The sequence below is a fragment of the Chiloscyllium plagiosum genome, unplaced genomic scaffold, assembly GCF_037043375.1.
Source record: "Chiloscyllium plagiosum isolate Xiang-an unplaced genomic scaffold, Cpla_swu_hap1 HiC_scaffold_16, whole genome shotgun sequence".
Lineage (NCBI taxonomy): Eukaryota > Metazoa > Chordata > Chondrichthyes > Orectolobiformes > Hemiscylliidae > Chiloscyllium > Chiloscyllium plagiosum.
The window spans coordinates 52,559,767-52,580,819 of NW_028270154.1; the positions used below are offsets into that span (position 1 = coordinate 52,559,767).

A 21,053-nucleotide genomic window follows, 5' to 3' on the forward strand; every position below is an offset into this window, starting at 1 on the left:
TTGAACTCCATCTGCCACTCCTCAGCCCAGCTTTGCATCATATCTAAGTCCCTTTGCAGCCAACAACAGCCCTCTTCACTATCCACAACTCCACCAATCTTCGTATCATCTGCAAATTTACTGACCCACCCTTCGATTCCCTCTTCCAAGTCATTAATAAAAATTACGAACAGCAGAGGACCCAGAACTGATCCCTGAGGAACTCCACTTGTAACTGGGCTCCAGGCTGAATATTTACCATCTATCACCACTCTCTGACTTCGACCGGTTAGCCAGTTCTCTATCCAACTGGCCAAATTTCCCACTATCCCATGCCTCTTGACTTTCCGCATAAGTCTACCATGGGGAACATTATCAAATGCCTTACTAATATCCATGTATACTACATCCACTGCTCTACCCTCATCCACATGCTTGGTCACCTCCTCAAAGAATTCAATAAGACTTGTAAGGCAAGACCTACCCCTCACAAATCCGTGCTGGCTGTCCCTAATCAAGCAGTGTCTTTCCAGATACTCATAAATCCTATCCGTCAGTACCCTTTCTATTACTTTGCCTACCACTGAAGTAAGACTAACTGGCCTGTAATTCCCGGGGTTATCCCTATTCCCTTTTTTGAACAGGGGCACAACATTTGCCACTCTCCAGTCCCCTGGTAGCACCCCCGTTGACAGTGAAGACGAAAAGATCATTGCCAACGGCTCTGAAATTTCCTCTCTTGCTTCCCACATAATCCTAGGATATATCCCGTCAGGCCCGGGGGACTTGTCTATCCTCAAGTTTTTCAAAATGCCCAACACATCTTCCTTCCTAACAAGTATCTCCTCTAGCTTACCCGTCCATTTCATACTCTCCTCTTCAACAATACGGTCCCTCTCATTTGTAAATACTGAAGAAAAGTACTCATTCAAGACCTCTCCTATCTCTTCCAACTCAATACACAGTCTCCCACTACTGTCCTTGATCGGACCTACCCTCATTCTCGTTATTCTCATGTTTCTCACATACGCATAAAAGGCCTTGGGGTTATCCTTGATCCTACCCGCCAAAGATTTTTCATGCCCTCTCTTAGCTCTCCTAATCCCTTTCTTCAGCTCCCTCCTGGCTATCCTGTATCCCTCCACTGCTCTGTCTGAACCTTGTTTCCTCAGCCTTATGTAAGCCTCCTTCTTCCTCTTTACTAGATATTCAACCTCCCTCGTCAACCAAGGTTCCCTCGCACGACCATCTCTTTCCTGCCTGACAGGTACAGACATATCAAGAACACGTCGTATCTGTTCCTTGAAAAAGTTCCACATTTCAATGACATCCTTCCCTGACATCCTATGCTCCCAATTTATGCTCCTCAGATCCTGTCTTGAGGCATCATATTTACCCTTCCCCCAATTGGAAAACTTACCCTGTTGCATGCATCTATCTCTCTCCATAACCAAGGTGAAAGTCACAGAATTGTGGTCACCATCACCAAAATGCTCACCCACTAACAAGCCCATCACTTGTCCTGGTTCGCTACCGAGTACCAACTCCAATATGGCCTCCCCTCTGGTCGGACAATCTACATACTGAGTTAGAAAAGCTTCCTGGGCACACTGCACAAACACCGCCCCGTCCAATCTACTTGATCTAAAGAGCTTCCAATCAATATTTGGGAAGTTGAAATCGCCCATGACTACTACCCTGTGGCTTCTGCACCTTTCCAAAATCTGTTTCCCAATCTGTTTCTCCACATCTCTGCTGCTATTGGAGGGCCTATAGTAAACACCCAACAAGGTGACTGCTCCTTTCCTATTTCTGACTTCAGCCCATACTACCTCCAAAGGTAGATCCCCCTCGAACTGCCTTTCTGCAGTCATTATACCATTTCTAATTAGCAACGCCATACCCCCCTCCTTTTTTACCACCCTCCCTAATCTTACTGAAACATCTGTAACCAGGAACCTCCAACAACCATTCCTGTCCCTCTTCTATCCACGTTTCCGTGATGGCCACAACATCGTAGTCCCAAGTACCAATCCACGCATTAAGTTCACCCACCTTATTTCTGATACTCCTTGCGTTGAAGTATACACACTTGAACCCATCTCTGTGTCCGCAAGTATTCCCTGTCAGTGCTACCTTCTCCACAGCCTCCCTTCATTCTTGGACATCCTGAAAAACAGCTAACCTACTTGCTGGACTACAAGTCCGGATCCCATCCCCCTGCCAAATTAGTTTAAACCCCCCCGAAGAGTGCTAGCAAATCTACCCCCCAGGATATTGGTGCCCTTCTGGTTCAGGTGCAACCCGTCCTGCTTGTACAGGTCCCACCTTCCCCAGAATGTAGTCCAATTGTCCAAATACCTGAAGCCCTCCCTCCTACACCATCCTTGCAGCCACGTGTTCAACTGCACTCTCTCCCTATTCCTTGCCTCACTGTCACGTGGCACTGGCAACAACCCAGAGATGGCGACGCTGTCCGTCCTAGCTTTTAGCTTCCAGCCTAACTCCCTGAGATCCTGAATGACCTCCCCACCCCTCTTCCTACCTATGTCATTGGTGCCAATGTGCACTACGACTTCTGGCTGCACACCCTCCCCCTTAAGGATTTTGAAGACACAGTCCGAGACGTCTCGGACCCTGGCACCCGGGAGGCAACAAACCAACTGAGAGTCTCGCCCATGTCCACAGAACCGCCTGTCTGTCCCTCTAACTAGAGAGTTTCCTATAACTAGCGCTCTCCTCCTCTCCCTTCTGAGCCTCAGAGCCGGACCTCGTGCCAGAGACCCGGTCACTGCAGCTTACCCCTGCTAGGCCGTTCCCCCCAACAGTATCCAAAGCGGTATACTTATTGTTGAGGAGAACAACCACAGGGGATCCCTGCACTGCCTGCTTCCTCCTCTTCCCACTTCTAACTGTTACCCAGCTACCTCTGTTTTCTGGTGTAACTATGTCCCTGTAGCTTCCATCTATCACCCTCTCAGCCTCTCGAATAATTCTCAGCTCCATGCTCTAGCTCCATGCGTAAGTAAAGAGTGATCCAATACCAGCCTCTGTGGAGTCATTTCAATTAAATGCTATAAAATACTCAGAAAAACAGTTCTGTTCATTTCAATAGAAGAAATGTTTAATTATTTTCTAAGCTAATGACTGGAACAATTGTGACAATTTATGCATTGATTTAAAGAAAGAAGGGAGTATTATATATGTCTGCAAAGTGATAAGCCAGTAATACATGCAACACATTAGCCTAAGCTGTCTTCTGACCAGGAACCATGGTGGCTGCATGAAAGAGGTTTCCCAATGTTATTATTTAAAACCAGGGGGCGCATCTTTATGACGTCATACAGGGGACAATGGCCAGGATCAAAGATGGTGGCGACACCCCACCTTGTCGTCACGGCTGTGCGCGCTCAGTTACTTCCTGTTTATAGTCAAAACACTGTGTGTTATAAATGCTGCCCGCACTCACCCGCTGAGAGAACAGGATCTGTTTGATCCGCTGATAGCGAGCCCAGGCCGAGTAGGAGTTCTGGCAGCGGGTGCCCAGCGGCGCTGTCGTCTCTCCGATAATCTCAATGTCCGAGTCTGACTCATCTTCCGAGGTGATCTCAATCACGTCAGCCATGGTTCCGCTTCCCTGACTTTTAGAGGGGTCGCTGGCGGGGCTCGGTTAGGGCTCCGGTTGCCCGGTTCATCCGATACGGTCCGAAGGGAAGGAAATCGGTAGCGCGTTCGCCAACCACCCAGAGAGCGGCCGCCATCTTTCACACGGGCACAAGCGCGGGGTGACGGCTGCCCTCTGCTGCCCCCTGCTGCAACAAGCTTTACGGTGCAGCTTGGTGAAGAGGGCTCCCAGTCCGTCCTGCTCACTTTTTAAACTTTCAATATACTTTATTCATAAAATAATTTGATGGCCTGTACAGTTGGTCATGCCATACATATGTAAACATTTGCATACAGAGATCAGAATTTATAATTTGTATATACATTTGATTAGATTAGATTACTTACAGTGTGGAAACAGGCCCTTCAGCCCAGCAAGTCCACACCGCCCCGCCGAAGCGCAACCCACCCATACCCCTACATTTACCCCTTACCTAACACTACGGGCAATTTAGCATGGCCAATTCACCTAACCTGCACATCTTTGGACTGTGGGAGGAAACCGGAGCACCCGGAGGAAACCCACGCTGACACGGGGAGAACATGCAAACTCCACACAGTCAGTCGCCTGAGGCGGGAATTGAACCCAGCTGTGAGGCAGCAGTGCTAACCACTGTGCCACCGTGCCGCCCTTTTTGTATATATTATCAATCATATATCCATATATTTAGCTGAGGCGTCAGTGGGTCCAAATGACTGCGTGGGCTCCCTGTTCTTCTGAGGCAGGCAGATGTTATACGGTGGTCTTTCCCCACCGCGCCTTGGCGGCAGCTGCCCCAAGCTTCAGCGCATCCCTCAACATGTAGTCCTGGACTTTGGAATGTGCCAGTCTGCAACACTTAGTCGGGGTCAACTCCTTCAGCTGGAAGATCAACAGGTATTGGACCGCCCAGAGAGAGTCCTGCTCACTGTCAACACCAGAGCACACTCAGTGAAAGAGTTAGCTATGTTTGACTTTATTGTGCATCTTGACCCAGTGGTAGAACTCCCTTCAGAGTTCATGTGTTTCAGCACCACCCTAGAAAATTCAGTACACAACCAGAAACTGGCAGCATCTATGGAGAGAAAGCAGAGATAATGTTACAGGTCCAGTGGCACTTCTTCAAAATGGATGAAACATTAACTCTGCTTTCTCTTCACAAATGTTGCCAAACCTGTGGAGTTTTTCCAGCAATTTCTGTTTTTTTCTGATTTCCAGCATCCACAATTCATCATAGCGATAAAATGCACAGAAACAAACTCTTTGGTCCAACTCATCCATGCTGACCAGGTATCCTAAATTAAACTAGTCACATTTGCCAGCATTAAGCTCATTTCTCTCTCAAACCCTTCCTATTCATATACCCAGGGTCTAGATTAGAGTGGTGCTGGAATAGCACAGCAGTTCAGGCAGCATCCGAGGAGCAGTAAAATCGACGTTTCGGGCAAAAACCCTTTATCAGGATGAAGGGCTTTTGTCCAAAACGTCGATTTTACTGCTTTTCGGATGCTGCCTGAACTGCTGTGCTTTTCCAGCACCGCTCTAATCTAGACTCTGGTTTCCAGCATCTGCAGTCATTGTTTTTACCTATTCATATACCCATTCAGGTGCATTTTAAATTATAACAGTCTCCACCACTTCCTGTGGCAGTTCATTCATGCACCATTCTCTGGAAAAAAATGTCCCTTTTAAATCTTTTTCCCCTTCACATTAAGGCTATGATCTCTAGCTTTGAGTCCCCTATCCATGTCCCTTATGATTTTATAAACTTCTGTAAGGCCACCCCTCAGGCTCTGACACTCGAGGGGAAATAGCCCCAGCCTATTCAGCCTCTCCCTATAATTCAAACCGTCCAACCTTGGCAACATCATTGTCAATACAATCTGAACCCTTTCAAGTTTCACAATGTCTTTCCTCTACCAGGAAGACTAGAATTGAATACAGTATTCCAAAAGTGGCCTAACCAACGTCCTGTACAGCCACAACATGACCTCCCAACGCCTATACACAGTGCACTGACCAATAAAGGCAAGCAGACCAAGTGCCTTCTTGACAACCTTCTTTGGGTTTTTGTCTTGGCTAACACAGAACTGGCAGTACTTAGAAATATTGGCCCAGTTTTGCATCAAAGTTGGATACTTGGTGTTGACTTCCATGAAAGCTAGATGTAGCATCAGTGATTGGAGTTTCCCCTTTTCTGATTGAAATCTAGCACCAAGTCAAGGGGATCCAATTTATAACCTTTTGGGTAGTGAAATCAATTGTGAATGGATTAAGTTAGACCTTAACTAAATGTAAACAGTGTTTCATTGTGGAGAAAGTTGGCTTATAGGAAGTTTTAAGTTAAGCTTCTCTAGACTGGTGAGGGTGCTTAGTTGCAATTATGGATCTGGTACACTATTAAAAATTTATCTACATCTCATTCAACCATGTATTTAGAGATTAACAAATGGCATTTGAGTGGAAATTCTTGTCAATTCAGTTCACCTTCCATTGATTGTAGTCTGAGAGATATTCAGTTTCCCTCAGGAGGAGTGAGGAGTCACTAACAACTTCTGGATTTTAGTGACTCCCACTGCTCTGAGTCATTTTTATCTGAAAGTAGCGTACGCCAATTGAAATCATACCTTTATCATAATAAAGTTAGTCTTTTGCAAGTTTAGAACTTTTATTCACAGCCTATTCTAGAACTATCCTAAATCTAACTGAATTATTGTCATAACTCCAAATTACGCCCCTACTGATATCCCCCTCCCACACACACACACAACACAACTCCCTACCTTTCACACTGGAGAACTATCCCACTTAATATTTGAGTAGTTAAATGACCCTGATAGGATCATTTTATTCTGCCTCTCTGAAAATTTAATACATATTTGATCCGTTATCTGTTTGTGGGCCTTTAGTACCCAAGTGTGTTTGCTTGCCCCTTTTGTATTTTTAACTTGTATTCATATAGCCTCATGATCATTCTAAGATATCACACCTCCTCACTGCTATAATTGATTCCTTGAACAATATTACAACTGACCTCCTCCTCCAGTTATTTCTCTCTATCTTGTCTGAATAACCTATAACAGGAATGTTGAGCTGCCAATCCTGATCATCATTCAGGTGAGTCTTACTAAGATGAATGATATCACTTCCCCCAGGTGCCTTTCTGTGGTCTCATCTCATCTGCCTTATTCCATAGGCTCCTTGCAATTAAATATTTAATTTAGCCTTGCTGATCTCATTCCTTTCTGATCTAGCATATGTTTCCTCTGCCTTCTAGACTTACTTACTAGCATTTTAGCTTCTAATTTCATCTCAATTTCTCTCTTCTCAGAATGAGGATTCCATTCTCCTCCCAATCTAGTTAGACTCAACATGGACCCCAACCTCTGGCTGTTCAATTTCCCCCTGCAGAATTCCTGAAGGCATTCAGTAAGATCTGGTACTTGGGAGGCAACACTCATCTTGGAGTTTTATCGACAACAACAAAGGCACCTTTCTGCTCCTCCACAAATGAATCCCCTACAATAGTTACCCTACCAAATCTTTTCCAAAATCTCTAACCCTACCACACTTCTCACCCTATCTCCATCCCTCCAAGCTAAGCAGCTGGACCAACCATGTGTTCTGCTGTGGCTTTGGCTGGACTCTGCAAAGCAAACTCCACTCTGGCTGGTTTCTAAGGTTGTAAAACAACTTGCAAATAAGATGCACTCCAGGGATCCCCTCACTTCTTGCGTGGTCCTCTTCTGTCCGTTAGTCACTCAATCCCTCTCTGCACTTGGGTACACTTCATGAAAGCACAGGAGTGTTCCCAGCTATCCATTCTGCTTCAAAACCTGGGGCTTGAGTTGCTCCTGTCAATGGCATACCCCATGGTCATCTCCACTGACAGGAGCAATCAGGGTTTCCCTCATAGTGCAAATTATATGCCCAGAGCTGCCCAGACATAGCCAAACTGAACTGAATACCCTTACTTCTATTGTGCCCTTCCTCCCACAGTATAGATTAGAACACTGATTCATGTTTGAGTGAAGGAGGTTGAGGGGTGACCTTAGACGTTTACAAAATCTTAGATAAGGTGAATAGCAAAGGTCTTTTTCATAGGGTGGGGAGTTCATAATTAGAGGGCTTAGATTTAAGGTGAGAGGAAAATGATTTAAAAGTAACCTGAGGGGCACATTTTCACACAGGGTGGCTCATGTTGAATGAACTGCCAGAGGAAGTGGTAGATGCAGGTACACTCACAACATTTTAAAATACATTTAGACAGGTACTTGCATAGGAAAGGGTTAGAGGGATATGGACCAAATGCAGGCAAGTGGGACAACTGTAGTTTGGGAAATTTGGTTGGCATGGATGTATTGGACCGAAGGGTCTGTTTCCATGCTGTATGACCCTATAACCAGAACCTCCTTAACTCTATGAAGTGGAGAAATTTAGTTATGAAGTTCTAAAATATTACAATGTGTACAGCTTTGAAGGTACACATATGGCCTTAAAGTAATACTCGATCAATTCTGTTCCCTGTGAGGTTACCCTTTGATTTTGCTGAAGCAGCTCACAGCCAGTCTGCCTGCATCTGGGACTTCACTGCTCTCATTACTACTCCTTTAAACCCCACTGTGACTGCTCCAGAGCCCCACCCAGGTCTGCCACTGATATCTTGAATGCCATTTGTCACTCAGATTATTTGTTCATTTATTGCTGCTGTCTGTGGAACTCTGTGAAGTTTTAATTGGCTGCTGCATTACAATAGTGACCATAACTCAAACTCTTCCAAAGATTAAGTATTTGCCCTACACTGTGGCCAGAAACAGGACCAGACCCTGTGCAGACAGGTGGTGGGATCCTTGAGTTGTGATGATGCTCTGGCTTTAAGAGGTGTGTTTTGTCCTGGTTTCTTTCAGAGATTGGAGCAAAGGTGCATCACTCAAAATAATGACCTTATGATGGCAAATAATGAACTTGCCATGGAGTTGTAAAAGATGGACAATGATTAATGCATCCTGGGAAATGGAACTCAGACATAACCTAAGTGACTGTGCTAATCAACATACTGCAGAATCCATACAGGCTGCAGCTACCAACAGACAACTGGGGACATTATTTGGGATGAAAACAAGCAGGCCTTAGGATAGGATGTAGTGGAGGCTGGTACAATTATAATAATCAGAAGGCATCTGGATGGGTATATGAATAGGAAGAGTTTGGAGGAATAAAGGCCAAGTACTGGCAAATGCGACTAGATTAATATTGGATATCTGGTTGTCATGGACAAGTTGGACCGAAGAATCTGGTTCTATGCTGTACATCTCTATTGCTCTGACTCACTGCTGACTAATAACACGGATATGTCGTGTCTGTTGGGAATGTGTGACATGACATATCTTCCTGATAACCCCCTGACAGGCAGACAGATCAAACATCCCCTAGTTTAGACAATGGAAGAACAGACTAACTCAGACTGTCAAATGGTAATTCCCAGTGTCACCACTACAGGGCATGACTAGCTACAAACATTGGAACCAGGAGGATTCAATATCGCGCCACTCTTCCAGCGACAAAGGATTCAGAACACATTGAATCTCTGAGTGCCTATTTGACACTAATCCAAGTATTGAAACAGCTCCTGACAACCACCCAAGGCGAGATGCAACTGTTTCTGATGGTTCAAACTCTCATATATCACACACATCTTCCAACTCTTAGTCCTGTGCACACTGCTAGAATTGTAATCTGCTTAATTCTTCAGCTTTCCTTTACTTTCATATTTTATGTTTAAATAGTTATTGGTCTCTTGAGGTTGTCTTTCATCTTTTACTTATGTTTAAATTGTTGGTTGTGCTGACTGTCTCCGAGCAGGGCATCTTCATCTTCACTTGTCTTTAAATCATTGATTGGCATGACTACCTTGTTTCAGTCTTTCCTCATCACATCATGGTCAGGCTCCCTACCCCGAGAAGCCAAGATTGGAGACTACCAGGTCTCTAAACCTGACTCAACATTCCACATAGGGTTTCCATTCCTTTTTTTTTGGAATAAGTGGAGGAAGGTTAGGGCATATACATTGCATTAATGCAAAATTATTGAGATAATGGACAAGGACAACAACAGAAATAACCTTGATCTCTCCCCAGGATAACCGTGACCGTGCGGAACACAATCAAGACAAACCTCACGGCGATCGTCACTAGGTTCAACACACATGAACTGTCAAACAAACTGGATCTGGAGACCTCACTCAACTGACGATCTCCTCTAACTTGGTAAAACTTTGTAAATATTTGACTAGAACTGGTGACTCTTTGCTGCCATTGTGTGTAAAATGTTCTGTAATGTTTGTTTTTATGGATGTTTTCCTCTTTGTGATTTTATAACATTGGCCTTTCCATTTTATTTTTTTTTTGTTATTTGGCCATTTCTCCAACATATAAAATATTCTCTGTTTTTATAATGTTTGTTCAATTTTCAAGTTTTTGTTTTGAAATTTTTTTCTTGTGGTTTAATAACATTTGTTTCAGTATGACCTTTTTTGGACTTGTTGGTGTTTTTGTTCTTTTATAGTTGTATAACATTTCATTTTTACAGGTTTCATTATGAATTTGTGTTTGTATTTGCTCATTTCTCCTTATTTAGTTTACTATGCTTGATTCTCATATGTTATCTGTGACAGGGTAGTGGTTTAAGTATATATACTTTGCTTGAGCTTAGAAGATTGTGTACTTACTGCACAGAGATATTGGTTGTTTATTCTTTGATCCATCACGCTTCGTGTGCAGGATGAAGAGGAGGGACTGTGGCCAGACTGGCCACTCAAAATAATGAACTTATCATGGAGGTACAAAACATGGACAATAATAATGCATGCTGGGAAATGGAACCCAGCCTTGACCAAAGTGACTGTACTAATCAACATACTGCAGAATACAGAAAGTTTGCAAACAAACCTTGTTCTGCAGAGCCTACAATACACACCTGAATGTGGGTTTGAATGAGTTAATGGAATATCACCCTCAGGACAATCAGAAACAGTGTTTGGAGGAAGCTACATGCACCCAGGAGCTCCAGTAATGGGCACCTAAGGACCACCTTGCTATCAGCGTGCCAATACCTGGTTGGGTCAGATTGATCAGGATGATTGAGCCTGATCAATCCATTGGAAGATACTCAAGACTCTCCTAAAAGGATACACAGACTTTGGAGTATAAAAATCACTACAAACCCACACAGAATGGTAAATTGAGAATAACCACCAAAAGAGAAGACTCCACTGAAACCACCGAAGAAAGACCAGATGATAACATGGAGCCCGGTCAAGTTCTATGATCATCTAAAGTTAAGTTAAATCATAAGATAAATTTGTAGTGTTAATCGTTAGCTCATAGTGTATTTGTTGTTCTAATATTAATTGTGTCAAATAAATGAATATTATTCTTTTACTACAAAGAATTGACTCAGTACTTTTGCTTGAAGAGTTCAAACACTGTGTGGCAGGTGCAACAGGTCCCGAGCAGTCTGAGAAGATAAACATGTGAGGCTTTGGATTTTTAATACTTGGAGAAATAGATGCAGCCTGAATGGGTGTGGTCAAGCTCTCTTAGTTCTCGGATTTTTAGTTAGCTTTCAGCAGTCTTTGCTGGGGTCTCAGCAGGGTTAGAAGGTACTGCATCTCTCCCACTGTTACACTGAATTTTCTTTCAGAATTGTCTTTGATGTTCTTTCTTCTCGGATTGGAGAACTGCATGTGAGACGATCTGTTTTTTAAATTTGCCTTTTTTCCAAGGGTGTGTTTATGGGATGTTACTTTAGTAGAACAGTTAATTGGTAAGTTACTGTATCTATTATTAAGTTTTCCAACACAGTTAAGTTATTGCGGGTTTGAATAAATTGTTTTGCTTAACATCGAGTAGTCTGACCAATCGAATTGCACCTGGAATACAGCATCTGATATTTACCTGTTAAAATAAGGAAAAGCTAGGGTCTAGGCTACCTTAATATATTTGAAGGCGTCTGGTCTGGTCCATTACCAGTAATATTTTATTCATAGTGGCAAATGAATAGACTGTGGCCCACCTACGAGCTGTTTGTTCACTCAGCACTGAGGCTGCAGGAAAGTGGTGTTAGGACAATTGGTCTACTTGATATATATTGACCTAGACTTTAGTGTTCAGGACACCATTTGAAAATCTCTGGATGACCAGGAACTTGGAAGCATTATGAATTGTGAGGATGATAGTGTTAAATTTACTGAAGAGTCAGTGAAAAGGCCAGGTAGTGATTCTTTTTGATAGAAAGAAAAAATGGGAATGGCAATATTAAGTGAAGGGCACAATTTTAAAGGAGAGATGGGAGCAGAGTGACTTAGAACTCCTCCCCCCCCAACCCCAAAACCATTGAAGGTTACAGGACAGGTTGAAGGAGTGGTTTAAAAAAACTTACCATATCCTAGATTCTATAACAGAGCCTTAGAGTACAGAAACTTATGTTAAACCTGAATAAAACAATAGTTCGACCTCAATTGCAGTATTCCATCTTTAGGAAGGATACAAGTGTATTGGAAGAAGTGCACAAAAGATTCTTGCTACAACTGTGCAGGGTGTTGGTAAACAATAGCTAGAGTACAGTTTTGGTTTCCTTGAAGGATATACTTCCATTGGAGCCACTTAACAGAAGCTTCACTAGATTGCTGCTTCTTTAGATGAAGGACTTGACTTTTGAGGAAGGGTTAAGCAGCTTGAGCCTATATTCTTTGAAGTATTCTTTCATGGGAGGATATGGGCATCAGTAGATAAATCTACATTTGTTGCCCATCCTTAATTACCCTTGACAAGGTACTGCTGCGGCTCCAACATGCTGAGACACCCCAGGGCAAGGTATTTTTATTTATTTATCATGTCTGAATCAGGCAGGCGATCCAGTGAGATGCGTCTTTCAATGGTGCGACTGAAGCCCCAGCGACCACTATTGCTACTAGTGCCCCCTCCATCAGTGATGGAACCATCTGTAACAGAACCAGGAAATCTGCCTGGGTTTACCTAACAGTCTCCTCTTGACACTAATAAAATGTTTAGAGGGGGTGAAAAGTGGGGCCCTTGCCATGTGCTTCTCTAACCTGATAATTATTTTTGTGGCAATGGGTTTCCCTCCTGACATCTAGAAACGCCATTACATCCTCCTCTCAAAGGGCTGGTAAAATGTAGCTACATGTCAATTTGCAATGACACATCCTGAGGATGCAAACAACCTCAATAGATCTGCAAGGCAAAGTGCTTCACGTGATCTATGTTTGGGGGTTGAGAAAAGAATGTTGAGGTCACCAAAGAACTTACTGTTCTTTCAGTATAAGAGTTTTGCATCCATCCAAACCAGGGGAAAGGATTGGAATCTTTTAATATCTCACCCAGAATTGCAGAACTAGACTGTAGTGTAGATTATGAACAATCATTATCAAAGAAATTAAAGTTGTTCTCTAAATTTAGCTAGCTGCAATATTACTCACTAGTCCTATTAAAATTATTTATTTTTTGTGGTAATTCAATATTCAGCTGTATTACTAAAATTTGTCTTGGTTATTATTTAAACGTATCAAGGAAAATTGCCAATGCGAAAAAAAACTATCATGTTGAATGATTATTCAAGGTTGTGGAATATTTTACGTTGTGCCAATTCAGCATCAACTTGAAATGTAATCTAATCAGTGGAATTCCAAGTACAATTTGTATTCAGTTGCAAGATTGTCCATTAGTGGAAACTCTACCCCAGTATTAGGGATGCAATATAATAAGCACTATATATGTTCAGGGAGAATTTGAAAGATTTGTATGTCACAACTCTAGTGCAGTCCTATTCCCAGTAGCGAATGGGGATAGGGATTAGAAGATAGGAATGGCTGGAGACTGTCAACCAAGCCCAATGATTAGGAAAGCACAGGAAGCTTAGTTTTGCAGGACTCCAATATGACTTGCTGTCTTGGCTGAATACTTTAGATTCTGTTCTGAGAGACCATCAAGCATACTGCTTAAGTCCAACTCCTTTTCAGGGATCTTTGAGAAAAGTAGCCATCCATCATATTAAAAATGACACCTCCAACTTATTTTCAGGGTTGTACTGCCAATGTACTTATTACATATATGTACCCTCTCTAAGGACTCCTCTGAATTCCTGAAGCAATGTATAGGAGCCAGTGAATCTGTCCCTTCTCTCCATAGTTCCAGCAACTGAAAATACTCCAGGTTAGAGCAATATTTCTTAAGCAATTTTCCAATTCCCCTTCTTTTCAGAGATAAATGAAGCAAAAAGCCAGTATGCTGATTTAACATCACATCTTACATATATTCTAGATTACACAAAATGTTCTAGTGATTGCACAGCACACTCACTTTTCAGAGAGTATTGCAATGATTTCTGTATATATTCTGGAAGTTATATCAGCAGAATAAGTTACAAAGCACACTTCCTTCCCTAAAGACAGCAGCTTTTACCTGGTGATTGGACACAAACAGTGTGATATTATCGACTTCAGAACTTTAATAACTGTTCATGGACTGAATGAATCCACAAAAGATAAATTATTACACACTGTCAACAATAAACTGTTAAAGAAGGAAGACAAGCTGTTCCACAGACTCTTGCCACGTCTTGACAAGATTACGTTAACAAAACTGCTTTGACACCTGTTTGATAAACTAGATACTTTATTGCCACAAAGAACAAGGATTTCCCGACAGAAGAAATTAAGGAGTTAACCACAGGAAAGCTGTGTCTCCAACAGACAGTCAATGTCAAATGTAACAACAAAGGAATAAATTACTTTTGATAAGAAAGCCAGCTGCAGTCCTAACAATACCTCTGATGAAAGACTTTTAAAGAAATCATCAATGTATCACGTCAGAGACCAAAGGAGGAAAACCTGTATAAAAATCCAACACCAGAATAACTTAACAGAACTTCAAACCTATTCCTTCTCACACGTAAGGCAGTCCCTGGGATTCTGTCTGTGCTGGGGACAAATTCAGATGTCTGCAGCTTCTGAAGCAGGTTTACTATAGACTGCATCTTATGAAGCAGGTTTACTATAGTATGCATTTGAGCAGTAGGAAATATGTTGCTCATTTGTACAAAATAATTTAATTTAGATAAATGTGAGGTGCTGCATTTTGGGAAAGCAAATCTTAGCAGGACATATATGCTTAATGGTAAGGTCCTCGGAAGTGTTGCTGAACAAAGAGACCTTGGAGTGCAGGTCCATAGCTTCTTGGAAGTGGAGTCACAGGTAGATAGGATAGTGAAGAAGACGTTTGGTATGCTTTCCTTTATTGGTCAGAGTATTGAGTACAGGAGTTGAGAAGTCATGTTGCGGCTGTACAGGACATTGGTTAGACCACTGTTGGAGTATTGGATGCAATTCTGGTCTCCTTCCTATTGGAAAGATGTTGTGAAACTTGAAAGGGTTCAGAAAAGATTTACAAAGATGTTGCCAGAATTGGAGGATTTGAGCCATAGGGAGAGGCTGAATAGGCTGGGGCTGTTTTCTCTGGAGTGTCGGAGGCTGAGAGGTGACCTTATAGAGGTTTATAAAATCATGAGGGGCCTGGATAGGATAAATAGACAAATTTTCCCTGGGGTGGGGGAGTCCAGAACCAGAGGGCATAGGTTTAGGGTGAGAGGGGAAAGATATAAAAGAGATCTGTGGGGCAACTTTTTCACACAGAGGGTGGTACATGTATGGAATGAGCTGCCAGAGAAAGTGGTGGAGGCTGGTACAATTGTAACATTTAAAAGGCATCCGGATGGGCATATGAATAGGAAGGGTTTGGAAGGATATGAGCCAGCTACTGGCAGGTGGGACTAGATTGGGTTGGGATATCTGGTTGGTATGAATGAGTTGGGCCGAAGGGTCTGTTTCCATGCTGTACATCTCTATGACTCTATGACTCTATAACAGTACTGCAGAGGGAGTGAACCCTGGAAACTTCCAGAAACAGATCACTGTCAGTTGAGTCCTGGTCAGATTTGCTTGCTTAAGGCATCAGATATTTGGTTGTTACATGTAATGAAGTTTGAATTATTGTTTCAGTATGTGATTGTGAGATTTTATAACAAGTAACCAAATTAAAGATAACTTGTGGTGATTAACCCACAACAATAGCTTGTCATAAGCAGCAAATGCCCGTCTAATCATTTAAATTGACAATGAAACTTAGCACTTCACTTAAGAAAAAAGACTAAAACAAAACTTTCAATAGTATTGTTTAAGCATCACTGCCTCCCCACCCCACTACCAAACAAAGGCAAATATGGTGTTTTACAGTGGGGTTTTAGGTTAGAGTGATGGGGATTGTGGGAATTGGGGGTTAAGGAGTACAGGATTACTTGAGACACTTGTACTGAGCTCTCAAACTATCTCAAACTTTTTTCTTAATCTTAATCTTTATGCCCTTGGTATACAAGGTTGAGCGGTCTTGGGTCCACCCTTTGTCTTTATGAGAACATATTTGCCCTATACTCTCTCTATTTCCTCCCTGAATGCCTCTTGCTGCTCTGACAATTTCATCTCAAAGTAGTTGCTCCCAGTCTTCTTGGACTAAATGATATCTTATCAGAGTTAAATGTAACCTTTCCCTGGTATAAAACTATTATTACCGGCACATCCTTATCCTTGTCCACAACTATCCTAGAATCTCACTATTTCAACCTTAAAGATATTTAATATTGGAACATTCATACCCAATGAATCTCAAAAGTACACAGCCCTTCGAATGAAGAAATTGATCTTACCTGAGATCAATCAATCAAAGATCTCTAGCCTGAGACTAGGTCCTTACTTCTTAGGTCCTCCAAAGGTCTCACTGAAGCAATGTAAAATTACAGCAAAACCTCGTATTTTAGTACTCCAATCCAATTGCAGTAAGGGCTGTCACAACACTGGGTAAACCCCTCTGCTAATTTAAAACACAAAAATATTTATCCCATGCAGTAATCTATGAAAATTTAAGAGGTCAAGAACTATTTAAAGTAAAAATTAAAAGCTTTATATAACAGAGAATAAGTAACTAACAACTCCTTCCTCTAACTTATCTTTTATCTTTCCTTCTATAATACCAGTCCGTTAAAATCCCAATTAAGATTTACAAAACAAAACTTCTTATCTTAAAGTCAGGCAACTTTTGGTTCTTCTCTGCACTCCTGTTTTCTTTTCTTCTTCTTGGGGATTCTGCTTCATTGGTTACTGGTCGATAAAGGTATCTTTAAGAGAGCTATTTTTCAGGCAGTCTTTACACGCTGGTAGCTTGACAGTCCTCCTCCCAACTGTTCAATTTTCCCTAGTCTTATAACCCCAACGCATCAGATTGTGTCTTTGGCTTTTAGGATTGTCAACATACTAAATTCAAACTTGATTGGGATTTGGTACTTTTGGAGTATAATTTAAACTGATTGGCTGAATTTGATTTTGTCTCATAGCAACTCAACCAGTGCTATCTGTTCTGAACCAAATGCAGGTACGTATCCCTTTATCCGAGCATTCAAAAACCGAAAAGCTCCGAAAACCAAAGGTTGTCATGGAGTGTGTAGCGTCAGTCATGTCTGCGTAACATCATGGGGTTTTTTTGGCGGGTGAGGGCCGCACCCACTTGACCCAGGCGGCGGCATGGCCCAGCACTTGGAGGCATCAGTTGTGTATTGTATTTACTGTGCTAAATTGTTTAATTTTAGAGTGAAAATGTCAAAAAGAGGTGCGGGTACATCTATGGCTAACAATAATATAAAGAAAAGGGAGCATCTGTCATTATCAATAATGCAGAAAGTAGAGTTATTGCAGAAGCTTGATCGTGGCATGGCTGTGCGGCATCTTACTGAAAAATATGGTGTCGGAACTACTACTGTCTATGATTTGAAGAAACAGAAAGACAAGTTACTGAAGTTTTGTGGTGACAGTGATGACCATCAACTAATGAAAAATAGGAAAACATTGCTTAGGGCAAAAAATGAAGATCTTAACCTTGTGTTGATGGAGTGGATTCGACAACGAAGAAGTGAACGTATGCCACTGACTGGTTTGATGGTCATGAAACAAGCTGGAAAATATCATAATGAACTGAACATTAAGTCGAATGTCAATATTCAGAAGGTTGGCTGCAGAAATTCAAGAAGTGTAATGGTGTGAAGTACCTGAAAATCTGTGGTGAAAAGACTTCTGCTGACCATGAAGCAGCTGAAAATTATGTTGGTGAATTTGCCGAGATGATATCTGATGAAAGCTCTAGTCCTGAACAAATTTACAATGCTGATGAAACAGCTCTCTCTGGACGCATTGTCCCGAGAAAAACATTAGCAATGGCTAATGAGAGAGCACCAACAGGTTTTAAGGAAACTAAGGACAAATTAACTATTCTTGGGTGTCTCAATGCTGCAGGCACACACACACACAAGATGAAATTGGCAATGATTTGGAAAAAGCAACATCTGAGATGTCTTAAAGGTGTACGCAATTTGCCTGTGCATTATCATGCAAACAAAAAAGCATGGGTAACCCGAGAATTTTTTTCCAACTTGTTCAGTAAACACTTTGTACCAGTGGCACGAGCTCATTACAGACAAACTGGACTGGAACAAAAGTGTAAAATTTTATTGTTCCTGGACAACTGCTCCACACATCCCCCTGCCGAACAGCTCGTGAAAAGTAATGTTTTGGTATTTACTTGCCCCCGAATGTGACATCAGTATTATAGCCTTGTGACCAAGGAATTTTACGCTTCATGAAGAGCAAGTATAAAGACCAGTTTTTAAACAGTATGCTTGCTGCAGTCAACAGAGAGGTAGGAATTCAAGACTTCCTGAAAGAGTTTAGTCTTAAGGATGCCATTTGCGCAGTTGCTAACGCTTGGAATGATGTTGATAAAGCAACATTAACAAATGCTTGGCACAGACTCTGGCCTACAACACTGTTTCTTGTAAATGAACCTGCATATGAAGAGTTTGAAGGATTTCATGTCACTGAAGAGAAAAAGATGATAGCAAGCCTTGTTACTTACGCACAAAATTTATCGGACAAAAGTGTAAATAAATTACATGAAACTGACATCAAAGAAATGCTGAACATTGACAATGATGTGCTTGTCGTGCATTCCTTGAGCTATGGGAACATTGCTGAAATGGTTTTAAATACGGGTTCCTGTATGGATAAGTGTGAGGATAGTAGTGATGATGATGATGATGATGATGAGTTAGTGAACACAGTGAAAACGTCCCCTTTGACGATTTGGTGAAAATGTGTGATCAGTTAATTGCTGGCCTTGAACAATGTTCATTTATTAGTGAGCAAGAGATTACGGCAATTTACTCAATTAAAGACAGATTGCTTGGACAGAAACCTATGTTAATTAGATAGATGACACTTGAAGAAACCTTTAAAAATGCTGCCTACCATCGTGCTGACACTGTATGTTTAAGTTTTACTGAATGTTTTTATTGTAATTTTTATGGAAATAAAATGTTGTTGAATATTTATAATCAATGTATTTCATGAATTTGTATATATTACTCTATAAATAAGCTTTGTACATTTAAGTTTTCCAGAATGTTTTTCTTGTAATGTTTTTTATGGAAATAAAATGTTGTTGAATATTTATGGTCAATGTATTTCATTTATCAGTACACTATATAAATAAAGTGTGATAGTACTTCTAGTCTTCATTTATCCCGCTTAGTGTCAGTATTCATACATTTTTGCCACAATACAATATTTATGTTTGATTATGTGTTGCTGCCCTGCACCCTAGAGGGGACACTACATTGGTTCTGAAAACCGCAAAATTCCGATTTCCGCAAAACAGCTGGTCCTGAGCATTTCGGATAAAGGGATACGTACCTGTATTACTTTGTAAATTCTCCAGCACTCGGTGTGCTTGCCAAGTTCTTCACTCTCTTAAAGGTACAGTACACTTGTACACCTTCATAATAGAGCTAATATGTTATATGTTTCTAATTAGGAGATGGTGAGGACTGCAGATGCTGGAGAATCAGAGTCAATAAAGCATGGTGTTGGAAAAGCACAGCAGGTCAGGCAGCATCCGAGGAACAGGAGTCGACGTTTCAGGCAGGACTGTTTCTAATTGCTCACTGTACCTACGTGCTCATTTCATTCCTAGTATGAGTGGACCCAAGTCCCTTTAAGCATCAACATATATACGTTACATATGTTTTTAATAAATATTATGTTTTTCTATTCTTACTATCAGAGTGAGTAATCTCTCAGTTGCCCACATCATGCTCCAACTGCCAACTTGTTGCCCACTCACTTAATCTGTCTGTCTCTTTGCAATGCCTCTGTGTCCTCCTTACAGCTATCATTCCCATCTAACATTGCAGTGTCAGAAAACTTAGAAACATTACGCTCGGCCTCTTTACTTTACCTATCAATATAAATTGTAAACAGCTGAGGCCTAGCATCTATCCTTGTGGCACTCTATTAGATACAGTCTGTTCAATTTAAAGTGTCCATTTTTCAATGCTGTTTATTCCCTCTCTGTTTAACAGTTCTCTATTCATGCTTAGAGATATTTTCTAATCAACCTTTACAAAGATGTTGTTACACACCTCTGGAACCCAGGCCTCCTAGCTCAGGTAGGAACCACAACAGCCCAATTCTATTCATGATTATATATTACTGCAGTTTTCTGGGTTGAATTTTACTAGGTACCTGTGGAAAGAAAGTAGGTGGATGGATCTGTAAATTAGAACGCTGTGCCATCTGCAGTAAACTCACCCTCACCTCATGGCAATTCTGAGCGGTGCTGGAGGCATCAGATGATTCATTCACTTGTGACCAAATCGAGGCACTTAAGTGGGTACTTAATGCCCAATCATCCAACCACTATTCTGATTTAACGGGCAGTGGGAGATGTTGATGCTCTATATGCAGCCCAGCAAGTTGGCATGTGTAGGTTGTTGACCAGCTATGAGGGGTGGGGGGAGAGTCAGCTGGAGGCTCCTCCCCGCAGTTTCATCTCCTCATATCTACCCTTTCTTAAGGCCTTATCTAACGTGCAATCCTCCCCACCTCACACCTGCAACATAACCAAGGCCTATAAGTCTGACCATAGTAAGATCTCACATGAAACTGAATCTCCTCGTCCATCACTAAATGCCAAGTTCTTGGCCAAGCTACGCCATCAACAGTAACTATTGCTTTTGTTGGCATTGCCTGTGCAGAGCTGCTGGCCTCAAAATGACTAGCAGCTGCATGAGGTGGGACTTGCTCCTGGAGATGGATGGAATCATGATCATACTAATGAAAAGTTCATTGCCAGAAATAAATATGGTGGGTAATTGAGGGGGGTGGGGGTTGGTGATGTTGGTTATGGTGAGAAAATTATGTGGAGATGAGCTTACCCCTGACATCCATGTTGGTATGCAGGGAGTACATCCTTAA

At 41.8% G+C, this 21,053-nt stretch overlaps 1 protein-coding gene across 4 annotated transcripts in view; it reads right to left on the reverse strand.

Annotated features, from left to right (window-relative positions):
- The window catches only part of simc1 (SUMO interacting motifs containing 1), a 96,633-nt gene that overhangs the window by 45,935 nt on the left and 29,645 nt on the right, over positions 1-21,053 (reverse strand). The window contains exon 1 of one of the 4 annotated variants that reach the window (XM_043703756.2): positions 3,449-3,798. The exons of 2 other annotated variants lie outside the window; for them this stretch is intronic. In XM_043703756.2, coding sequence (XP_043559691.1) covers positions 3,449-3,604 — 156 coding nt within the window. In that variant the 5' untranslated portion in view covers positions 3,605-3,798. Of the gene's footprint in view, positions 1-3,448; positions 3,799-21,053 lie in introns of those variants that run through there. One more of the 4 variants, XM_043703755.2, reaches the window with a different exon arrangement.